General features: G+C 44.8%; 1 protein-coding gene across 1 annotated transcript in view; it reads left to right on the forward strand.

Moving 5' to 3' along the window:
• Positions 1-12,008, forward strand: part of CNTNAP5 (contactin associated protein family member 5) — a 796,934-nt gene that overhangs the window by 445,993 nt on the left and 338,933 nt on the right. Inside the window, exons 9-10 of the mRNA XM_047871013.1 lie at positions 6,942-7,091; positions 9,900-10,071. Of these exons, the coding sequence (XP_047726969.1) occupies positions 6,942-7,091; positions 9,900-10,071 (322 nt within the window). The remainder of the gene's footprint in view (positions 1-6,941; positions 7,092-9,899; positions 10,072-12,008) is intronic.

Genomic DNA, 12,008 nt, shown 5'->3' on the forward strand with positions numbered 1-12,008 from the left:
TGTATAGGAAATGCCAAGGACGGGGAAATCCATTCAGACAGGAAGCAGAGTAGTAGTTGACTAGGGCTGGAGGTGAGGGGGGTGAGGAGATAGGAGAGGAGGTACCTATATGTTATAACATTTCTGTCGGGCGTTACAAGTGTTTTAAAATTAATTGTGATGGTTGCCTGACTGAATATACTAAAAAAAATGACTTCTGCATTTTATTTATTTTTCATTTTTTTAAATGTTTATTTATTTTTGAGAGGGCAGGGGGTTGGAGGGCAGAGAGAGAGGGAGAGAGGGAATCCCAAGCAGACTCCTAACTGGTCAGTGTAGAGCCCAATGCAGGGCTCAGTCTCACAAACCCTGACATCATGACCTGAGCTGAAATCAGGAGTCAGACGTTGGACCAACTGAGCCACATGGGCATCTCTTGAATTGTGCATTTTAAATAAATGAATTGTATGGCACGTGAATTTTATCTCAATCAAGCTGTTCCAAAAATACTAATAAAGAAAAGCAAAGTTGCATTCAATGACAGAAGATAGAACTTTGCAGAAGTAATTGGCCATCAGTTCCTGCATCAGGGGCAGGGTTGGCCTAGGAGGGGTGGAGAGAGAGAGCAGGAGCTCAGCGTGGTTCTCCGGAACCCACCCCCCTCCCTTCAATTCTGACTCCACCTCTAGTAGCCATATGACCCTGGACAGCCTCTCTGGCTTTTCGTTTTAGCATCTGTAGCGGGAGGACCATGAAACTGGGCCTCCTGGACCATTGTGAGAATTAGGAATTACACATTTAAAATGCCTGGCACATCACAGGTATTCGGCACTGTTAATGTGCGTTACTAGCTATTTTTACAATTGGCCCGTATTTCAAAAGTTCATTTGCAAGCAATGATGGAAACTGCCTTTTTTTTTCCTTCATGGAGAAAAACTCCATGTTAAATCTTAAGCAAGCACAGAGAAGTCTATCCAACCCTCTCTGTAAAGGAGCTCTTTTATTTATTTATTTATTTATTTATTTATTTATTTATTTATTATTTTTTTATTTATTGTAAAGGAGCTTTTAGACAAGTGGCTTCAGCTGAATTCTGGGACCTGGGAGCAGTTGCTTTGTTAACAAGGAGGGCCAGAAGTGGAAAAGGATGAAAATGTTTCCTATTCTTCTCAACTCAGTTTGTTAGTCTTAAGAAATAATCATAAAAGTTGGACATTTTGTTTTTAGAAACTTTGAAAATTCTAGTACTCTCTGTAAGAAAAAAAAAAACAACAACACACTAATCATTCCATGTCATTCCAGTATTTTCTCTTTGTAGCAATTTTTGATAAAATGCATACCATAACCACATATGCTATTTAGCCTGAGTTTTCCACTTATCTGGATATCACTTGCATTCTTGGACATTATAATTTTTGATGACTACATTATATTCCGTGTTACTAAATATGCCGTATTTGATTTAACTAACTCGCTATTGTTGGAAATACTGGTAGTTGTGAATTTTTGCTCTTAGAAATAATGGCCTCATAAACTCTCCTCCCCTTAAATCTTGGCTGTAATGCTTGTACTATTTCAGGATTAATTCTTCAGAAAAAAAATATGGGAAATGAGGTATGATATTTTTAGGGCTTTTTTTTTTGATGCCCTTTGGTATTTTGCCTTCCAGAAAGAAGGTACAAACTTACGTTGCCATCAGCAACATGAAATTGCCTGTTTCCCTCTTTCTACACTAACTGTGTTGGTTTTGTATCCATTGCCTGTCTGGCAGATGGCAAATATTTGACATCACTTTGCAGGTCAGAAAATCCATGTGTGTCATCATCCACCAATCTTTCCAGAACCCTAATCCCGCATTTTAAGCCTGGGCTCCTAAATCCTATGAATCCTTTGGGGGCCACCCTAAAGTGGCCCTGATTACCCTGTTCTACCTCCAGGAGCATTTCCCCATCGAGGTGTTCCTGGCCTCAAAGGTGGTACTTTCTCATTCTCCCCATTGAAAACTTTTCTTCTTTCAGACCTTTCACCTCAGGGAGGTTTTGGGAGGAAAGCACTCTGACAGCATCGGTTTTCCCCAATTTGTGAACAATTAATAGCACTTAAACCTGTACCTTTAAAAAAAGAATTCTTAGAAACGAAACCTTGGAGAACTTCTAGGGGTGTTATTTGGTTATAAAAATATATATTACATATATAGCCATTAACAGAATGAAGTGGGAAGGAGGGCCCAGCAGAAAGCAGATTTTTAGAAGGGAATATGTCACTTCGTTTGCCTTGGAATCTGTTCCCAACTCAGCTCCTCTAAAACCAGCCTTGTTTTTCCAGGCTTCTTTTCATCTTCCTCTTCTGAAACCTCAGATGGTGTAGTTTCCTAACCCAGGCTGCACAACCTTCCAAGGCCTGGGGCCACCCTGAAGCCTGCCTTAATTAACCCGGTGTGGGGCCCAGGGACCTGTCTTTTCAGAAGCTCCCTAGGTGCTGCCTTTTGTGTGGTCAGCCTCAGGAACCACTGTCCTCATAATTTTCCTCTGAAGAGTGAAGATTTCACACAGGGACTCGGGACCATGGAGGAAAAGATCAAACCAAAAGGAAAAACAGACCAAAAAGGGAGGGAAAAAAAGAGAAGAAGAAAGGAAAAAAAAAAGACAAGCAACCATGCAAACCCTCATTAAGTGACAGTGTTGAAGAGAGCGATATGGACAGTGATGTGGGAAGGGGAGGAGACCAGGCAGCAGAACACAAAGGCCAGTGTTCTGGCCTTGCCACTCCCACGGGTCAGACCTCTTGTCTCAGGCCAGTGTCATCTGTGAAATGACTAGAGGATGCATCTCTGATTAGGCAGGACACTCTGCACGCCTCTGTTCTCTTCTTACTGGAGCCCTGATGCTGAGCAGGGCACTGGTCCCTGGGAGGGGCAGTATTTACATCCTCTAAGTTGGGTTAGTTACTGACGCCTCTTCCAGCTCAAACAGTCTATAGTTTGTCTGCAGATGCAGTCTCCTGTGTTATGCAAATGTATTTAAATCAGCATGCAAATGAGAATAAAAAGAAGTAAAGACCCACAGCTGGCCGTGCCCCCAAAATGCCCCTGCCGGAAGTCAAATGTTCATCGCCGGGAAACGCGTGACACAGCCTCTACCTCATTAGCAGAGTCCCCGTGGTTAGGACCCAAACTCTGGCGTTTGGGAGGAAGTACGGCCGCCAGGTTGAGCAGCCCTCGGGTTCACCCCAAGCAGATGTTCAGGGCTGCAGCCAAGGCTGCCAAGAAGATGGCTGGAAATGCAGGGGGGTCCCTTGCATCTGGCCTGTTGTGAGCAGATGGGACCCAGCTGCCTGGTGCAGTGCAGCTGGGCTCCCAGCCTGGTGCTGTGCTGCTCCCTGGGCACCTTCTCCAACCCTATGAGGGCTCAGGGGCACACGCGCTTCAGTAGCTATTCTGAGAAGCCCTGCAGACCTCTCTTCTGATTTTCAGTGCTTGCTTTCCAGCTGGTTTCTTAGGACCTGCTCCAGTAGGCTCTACCAAGTCTGATTTCTTTTACCTCCAGAAACAGCTCTTACTCTGTCCCTTGCTTTCCATTGTCACTTCTGCTACTTTGGCTGAGACCCTTATCATCTGGTCTTCTGGGGCCAGTGCAAGCAGTAGGCCCCACCCATTGTGCTTCCTGCTTTGACTCCCAGCGGTCCTCTGCCACCCCGTCTTTGCACAGTGGACCTCCAGCTAGGTCATTCCCATGCTGAAGACCCTTCATGGCCTCCCATTGTTCTAAAGCAGTGGTTTCCATTCCTGACAGCACGTTAGAGTCACCCAGGGAGCTTTTAAAAAAATGCAGACGCAGGGTGCCTGGGTGGCTCAGTCTGTTGAGCATCCAACTCTTTTTTTAATTTTTTTTTCAACGTTTATTTATTTTTGGGACAGAGAGAGACAGAGCATGAACGGGGGAGGGGCAGAGAGAGAGGGAGACACAGAATTGGGAATAGGCTCCAGGCTCTGAGCCATCAGCCCAGAGCCTGACGCGGGGCTCGAACTCACGGACCGCGAGATCGTGACCTGGCTGAAGTCAGACGCTTAACCGACTGCGCCACCCAGGCGCCCCGAGCATCCAACTCTTGATTTCAGCTCTGATCATGATCTCACGGCTCATGAGATCAAGCCCCACGGTGGGTTGTGTGCTGACAGCGCAGAGCCTGCTTGGGATTCTCTCTCTCTCACTCTTTCTGTCTCCCTCCTTCCCTCTCTCTCTCTCTCTCTCCTCTCTCTGCCCCTCTCCCCGCACTCTCTCTCCGTGTCTCAAAATAAATAAATAAACATTTCTTTTTTTAAATGCAGATGCCTCGGGTCCTATCCCCAAAGGTTTTGATGGAATTGACTTGAATAAAGCACTTTACACAATCATTTATCCAAGGAAATTGTGGAAACCCATTCCTTAGTTTTCCATGCCAGGTCCCTGGGTGAATGGATCCTTTCTCACTGGCTTTCTTCTTGTTCTCCCCCGCTTCTCATTGCAGACCCTGGCTTTTTTGTACAGGCTCTTTGACTCTTGGACTCTTGCTCTCTGAGTAGAGAACTCTTTGCACTTTTCAGAACTTCCCTAAACTGTCACCATCTCTGCTGTGAAGTCTTTCGGGGATCCTCCTATGCCATTAGTTAGGTTTTCTTTCTTCTCTGCTTCCATAGTACCACTCCACCCAAAACTGCATGCAGTGTTCTTTTCTTGCCTTTTTTGTCTGTCCCAGTACCCTGAACTCGAAGGACAGAATTCTTTTTTTTTTTTTTAATATTTATTTATTTTTGAGAAAGAGAGACAATGTGGGCAAGCTGGGGAGGAGCAAGAGAGAGGGAGACAGAAGACCTGAAGCAGGCTCCTCACTGACCATAGAGAGCCTGATGTGGGGCTTGAACTCACAAACCATGAGATCATCACCTGAGCTCAAGTTGGACGCTTAACCCACTGAGCCACCCAGGCGCCCCACAGAGGACAGTATTGTAACCCTCACTGCGTGCCTCTTCCATTTAATGGTAGCCTATAGACATCATGTGATATGTCTCTCCATCACATGGTGATGGTACTCTCCATACTTCACAAGCCAGGGACCATTTTATAGTTGCTCTTCTGTCCACTTGTTTTAGCTAACATCATTGTCTGCTTATGACGCGACATGGACCGTTCTACATGCACTACCGTATTGACTACTGTATAATTATCACAGCAGCCTAGAAGTCATTTCCCCCACGTTGCAGGGGAGAAAACTGAGGCAATAAGAGGAGGAAAACAACTCCGCACATAGCAAGACACAAGAAATGTCTACTGAGTGGAGATGTGTGACTGTGTGCTTTTGTCACAGACACATCTTTGTGACCAGACTGATGAATAAGACTGTGTTTCCTCGAGCAAGTACTTGGCACCAACAGAGTCTTAATAGCTGATAGATTTTTTTAGAAAGAAACTATTCCCATCTTCATGACTAATTCCCAGTACAGTTTTCTCAGTAAGGTAGGCTGGCAGGGTCGTTATGCACCAAAGACATCTGAGGCAAAAGAACAAGATGGGAATTACCTTAAAAAAAATTGTCATTATTATTTAGAGAGAGAGAGAGAGAGAGAGAGAGAGAGAGAGAAAATGAGGGCACAAGTGGGGAGGGGCAGAGGTAGAGAGAGAGAATCTTAAGCAGGCTCCACACTCAGCAGGGAGGCTAACACAGGGCTCGATCCCATGACCCTGCAATCATGAACTGAGCTGAAATTGAGAGCTGGACCCTCAACCTACTGAGCCATCCAGGCACCCTTGAGAGAATTACCTTTTAATAAACACTCAGGATGCCTCCAACTGTCCTAGGACATTTCCTGCCTGATCTCAATGGATCCTCTTAACAAGGACACAGAGTAGGAATTATGATCTTTGCAGACAATAAAGCCAGACTTCAAGGAAGGTAGGAATAGCCAGTGTCACCTAATTAGTTAAGGAAAAATGTTGAGACTGAGCTAGTGTATCACGTGTCTCCAAAGGTAGACGGCCTTCGCCTGGCACATCACTAGAATCTGGCTTTCCTCTTCTACTTTTGCCTTTAAAAATAGTTTATTTTTAATTAAAAATTTTTTAACTTTATTTATTTATTTTGAGGGAGAGAGGGTGTGCAAGCAGAGGAGGGGCAGAGAGGTAGAGAGAGGATTCCAAGCAGGCTCTGTGCTGCCAGCACAGAGCCCAACACAGGGCTCGAACACAGGGCTGGTATCATGACCTGAGCTGAAACCAAAAGTCAGACACTGAACCTACTGTGCCACCCACATGCCCCTTACTAAAAAAGAAACATAAGGCATTTGCAGGAAAATGTGAGAAAAACAAATCACCTATAATCCTACCACACAGAGATAAAATCATCATGGGCATTTTTTTTGTAAGTTTATATATTTTGAGAGAGAGAGAGAAAGAGAATGAGCAGGGGAAGGGCAGAAAGAGAGAGGGAGAGAGAAGATCCCAAGCAGGCTCTGTGTTACCAGCACAGATCCTGACACAGGGCTCGAACTCACAAACTGTGAGATCCCGACCTGGGAGGAAATCAAGAGTCAGATGCTGAACCAACTGAGCTACCCAGGCATGGGCATTTTTAAGTTTTTTCCTTTCAACCTTTTACTTTGCATTTATAGCAAGAGGTCAGTTCATTTGGCAACACCTGTAGTTGTAATATACAGACCAATTTGTGTTTTGCCCTTTTGTTTTGAACTCAAATGTATCAGACATTGTTCAGCCACTTTGAAAAAAAAAAAGAGAAGTGAAGTGGTAAAGAGAGGAGGGAAGGTGAGGCTTATGGGTCTGCTGGGGGTTTGGTTTAAGCAAAAGGAGACATGGGGAGGCTGCTGAGAGCACGCGTGGAGCACGGAGCCCGGCAGGTGAGGAGGATGAGCCCCGCTGGCTCCAGATCTCCCCAGTCAATCATCCCTACTGCCTTCCCTGTTTCTTTTGCAGGCAGCAGCTTGAATGATGGCTTGTGGCATTCAGTCAGCATCACCGCCAGAAGGGACCGCATCACTCTTACTCTGGATAATGATGCAGCATCCCCGGCCCAGGACACCACTCGTGTACAGATTTATTCTGGAAATAGCTACTACTTTGGAGGTAAGTTCCCCAGCTTTTGAAAAATAAAGGACGGAGGGAGAATGCAATGGACAATTATTTTGCTCTAATCATTCTTTTTTTTTTTTTTTTTTTTTTTGGCAATTAGACCATTCATACACACGCACGCGCGCACACACACACACACACACACAGGTACCCAATCCCAAGCACAAAATAATGAAGCAAACTCTCTGACAGCTGTGCAGATATAAACTATCTAGGTCAGTGCAGAGGGGAAAAAAAGAAAAACTTTAGCTATAAGAGCTGGTGTTATGTAACATGTCCAAAGGAGATTTTTGTAGCCATGCCAAGCTCCGTGATCACGTTGGGAAGGAGGAAGTCAGCTGAAAACCTGGAGGATGTGTACCAACAGTCAGCAGTACCTGCGAAAGGAAAAATCCAGATGGGAAGGCAGGGAAGGCACAGCCAGGATCCTCAGCCACATAGGCGACTCTGCCGCTTTGCGGTCTGAATCCCCCGTCTGTTCGTTCCTTCCCGACATCCCTGGAGGCCATGCCCGTGGAGTAGGGCTCTAAAAATGGGGAAGGTCTAGAAGTCCTGTGAACTTGTAGCTCCAGTGGAGCAGGCGACACAGGTCCAGCTGTCCCCATTTCCAGGTGAATCCTAGGAACATTCCCAATGACAAAGACACGGGGCATACTGGAAAGGATGAAAACTACATGATGAGGAATTCACTGCCTTTTTATAGATGCATGTGCAGTTTTATTTAGTTTTTTTTCCCCAAGTTATTTCTTTCATTAAAAATCTTAGTATCTATTTTTTTAGTCATGTGTCTGTATTATAGAAACAGTCTCTAGAGCGTAATGTCAAAGAGCCATCTGACCTTGAGGAAGACCCTGATGGTCCCTGAACTTCCTTATCTAGGACATGGAGAAACAAAGTCAGACTGCTGGAGAACTCCAGCAGGGTCAGGGTTACATGCTTGCAAATGGACACACAGGCTGCACCTTTTGTAAACACGGGTGTGGGCTGGGCCTGTTCTCCGGTTGCTAATTCTTCGTCCATTAGGAAACTGAAGGGAAGTGTTTGTGTAAAATTACAAAGTGCGGTCTCTCAAATAGACTTTGCAAATCACTTCTCTCATGGCACTGACACGGGGTTAAGTTTTGAAATCCAGAAGGGGCTTTGCATAAGTGCATTGTACATAACAAGGTATCCTGGAAGGGAAGCAGCATAGAGCAATACTGTTGTGGTTTGATTTTTTAAGACCCCACCAAAACCCTCTGTCCTTCACTCTAAATCCCCACGTCTGCAAGGACAACAGATTCCAACAAGAAAGGAGCTTCCCTTGCCTCTAAATGTCGTATGTGTCTTACGCCATTTAATTCATGCAGGAACTTTGTGAAGTAGGCAATTGTAGCCCCATTTCACAGACAGTAAGACTGGTGTTTGCTGAAATGAAATAACTTGTGTAAACGTTAGAATCAGGACCCACCCCCAGGTCTGTGTTCTCCACAACCTGCTATGTTGGGACAGCAAAGGGATGCTAGCAAATGTAGCATAAAGGCAGCAGAAGAAGGGTCTTGGGGACCCTAAGATACATTTCACAGACTGCATAATTCTTGCATCACATGCAGTGTCTCATCAACAAAGAGAGAAAAGCATTCTTGTATTTGTTTCTGAGGAAAATGATGTTTGATGATTACGGCATACAGAATGCCTCGAAGACGAAATGTCTGGGTTCCCCCCAGTTGAGGGGGCACTGGGTTTACAAGGCCGAGACTTATCTGCGATTTGAACGGCATTTAAGCGAGTGCCCCACACGTAGACCATAAACTTAAGGGAGGTGAAAAATGAGCCTGAGCAATAATAGTCAACTTACATAAATTCTCTCTACAGTTTCAATTAGAACTTGTAGGAATCTCTCTTCGTTTTATGGCGTGCCTGTGAGCTGTTAAGCAGCTGCTGGGCATCAGCCCAGCAGTGACTGTCTATTAGAAATGGCTGAAATAATTCCCAATTATTTATGGGTTATTGCCATGTTTTCAAGCTTGCATTCCCATATGCTCTGAACCTATTAAAACCCATCGGGATGGAGCACAAGCACTCATATACCTACATTGCCATGTACCTGTCTTAATGAGAAGTGCCCTGATCGCAAGCTATGCTAAATCAGCGTAATGCGGTGTTTTTTTAAGGAACACCCTTTAAAGAGGTACGGTGTTAACCTTTCAGTGTGCTATTACAGCCCTATAACTAGGTGCGTTTAAGCTCGTAGTTCCTTTGGCATCTGCGTTTGCTTTGCGCCTCGCTTCAGAATTCCAGTTCTGTTCCTGCATGTGTACCTTTCTCAGGAACTAAGCCTGTTAATGCCAACAATTAGCCAGACGATTACTCTGCCACCATCCTTACCCAAACCATAATTTCCTTTGAAAGTGTAATTGAGAATTGAATTGTGCATTTAGAGCGTGTTTCGAGACAGAACCCAAACTCCCAAGTAGTTATAATATGTTGCCTCTTGGGATGAGTGAAATACACCATGCGACTGGATGGTTGGATAGTTTACCGACAGGTGAAAAGGAAGAGGGACTAGGTGAATGTGACAGTATCAGTGTTCCCTTTAACGCATGTTGTTTTCTGTTCCGTACAACGATTGAGTATGCCCCGTTTTATACCAATTCTGTCCCTTCTTTGAGAATGCTAGGATTTCCAACGAACATGTGTGCACTGCTGTGAATGAAAAAGCCCCCAAAACAATTAGACCTCCAGGTCCTCCATCAATAGGTCGCCAAAGCAATGACTGATCATTTCAGTATTCTTCCTCATTTTTTTTTCTCTGTCCCACAGGGTGCCCCGACAATCTCACCGATTCCCAATGTTTAAATCCCATTAAGGCTTTCCAAGGCTGCATGAGGCTCATCTTTATTGATAACCAGTCCAAGGACCTCATTTCAGTTCAGCAAGGTTCCCTGGGGAATTTTAGTGATTTACACATTGATCTGTGTAGCATCAAAGACAGGTAATTATTGTCTCTTCTCCTCTGTTCTCCCACCCCCTTCCCATTCTCACTGTTCTAAATATGAGTTTCTTTAAGCAAAATTCTAATCCACTGACATTAGCCACATTAGACATAATTGAGTTGCCTAATGGAAAATATTTCTGAAAGGATTTCAGGCCCAGAGAAAAATGTTTTAAATTAGTTGAGTCTCTCTTCATGTTGACTTGCAGTAAATGGGATATGCAAATTAAATCAAAATACAAATTTGTGACAGGATTAAAATTGTATGCATAAACAACATTTGATTACTTTGAAGTTAAGAGTGAAGCAAAAAGGAGGGAGGGATTACTTCGGTCTTAAGCCATTTTATTCTTTAGAGCAGGGAGCATCCTTTCTAACAGGGGCAGATGAACATCAGGCCCTCAGGGTCTAGAACAGAGGTTCGTGTGGTCCAGTGGTGAGGTGACTCCTGGGGCCACTGACCTGTGGTGTCACCTCCAAACCACGGCTTCTTTGGCGCAGAAAAGAGCAGGTCCCCCATGGAGAGAATCAGCATTTAATACTGTGCAACCCACAGATGCGGCACAAGTTCAGTTTCTTTCTTTATTTCTTCTGGGCTCCAACTCCTCTTACATTTAAAATTTCTAGCTTCAAAGACACACTTTGGAAAATTAAAGAGGACCAGTTCTGAGTTTTCAGCCAGGCTTAGCGTGCTCTCCACGTTTTATCTCTAGCACTTACCTCCTTCATTCTTGTGGTTACAGTCATCCTCGTCGATATATCGTTCAACAAATGGGTGAATAATAGGTGTGCAGTGCTTACCCATGTGTTTGTGTTACAGGGTCTCTGCTCACGTCCCATCATGGAATAAATGAGCCATTATGATAAAATGCAATAAATGCCCAAGGAGTGCACCCTTATTTGTGGGACGTCTGGCAGCCGCAGCTCAGCCTGGCCGTGGGGAGAATGAGGTCAAGAAGGTTTTCAGGAAGGGGTGCTTAGCTAAGTCTTTTTTTTTTTTTTAATGTTTATTTTGAAGAGAAAGAGCACCAGCAGGGGAGGAACAGAGGAGGCGGGGCAGCGGACAGAGACTCCGAATCAGGCTCTGCGCTGATAGCAGCAAGCCTGATGTGAGTCTCAAACTCACGAACCATGAGATCATGACCTGAGCCCAAGTCTGACGCTCAACAGACTGAGCCACCCACGTGCCCTGGTGCTGAGCTAAATTTTAAAGGATGAGCAGACTAGGCTGAGGCATGATGAGGGGTGCCGGTGTACGATGGGTCCTCTGGAGGTAGCATGGGGAGTGGCAGAGAAATAGGAGAGATCATGGCTTGCAAGCATTTCAACAGTTCCAAGTGCCTGTTTTCCATTGTTAAATATTGGGATGCATTTTATAATCCATGACGCATCATCATTCAATTGGCAACATGTCTTTCTTAGCGGCATATAAACTAAGGGTATATGTTAACAATGAATAGTGCCTTAGGGTCAATAAAACATAGCTCAGTGGATATGGAAGGTCACTGTGATGGAGTACATGGTGTGCACACGGCTAGAGATTGGGGCCGTTAGGAATTATGAAGAAATTAGTGTGCCCATGGAACGTGGCCCCATGTGCTAAGTGACAATCAGGAAGGGAGGTATCAGATTTGCTTACAAGAAAGAGTATCCAGGAAAAAAGGAGAAGGATGGATGGACGGAGAACCAGCCTGGAGCTAGGAAGGGAACCACCCCCATCCATGGGGCACTGATGAGAAGTAACAGGTGTTTCTCCTCAGCAGCACAGCCATCAGCTCTGTAGATTGTAGTCTCCTCGGATGCTCCGAATGACCAATATAATTTGATGGAGTTTTATGTGCATGTTTCTCTGTTAATACCACTACACATGGGATCCTCAACAAATCACACAGACTTCCTGGCTCTTCTGCTTCATTTTTTTTTTCTATTTGACCAGC

The sequence above is a fragment of the Prionailurus viverrinus genome, chromosome C1 (genome assembly GCF_022837055.1).
Source record: "Prionailurus viverrinus isolate Anna chromosome C1, UM_Priviv_1.0, whole genome shotgun sequence".
Lineage (NCBI taxonomy): Eukaryota > Metazoa > Chordata > Mammalia > Carnivora > Felidae > Prionailurus > Prionailurus viverrinus.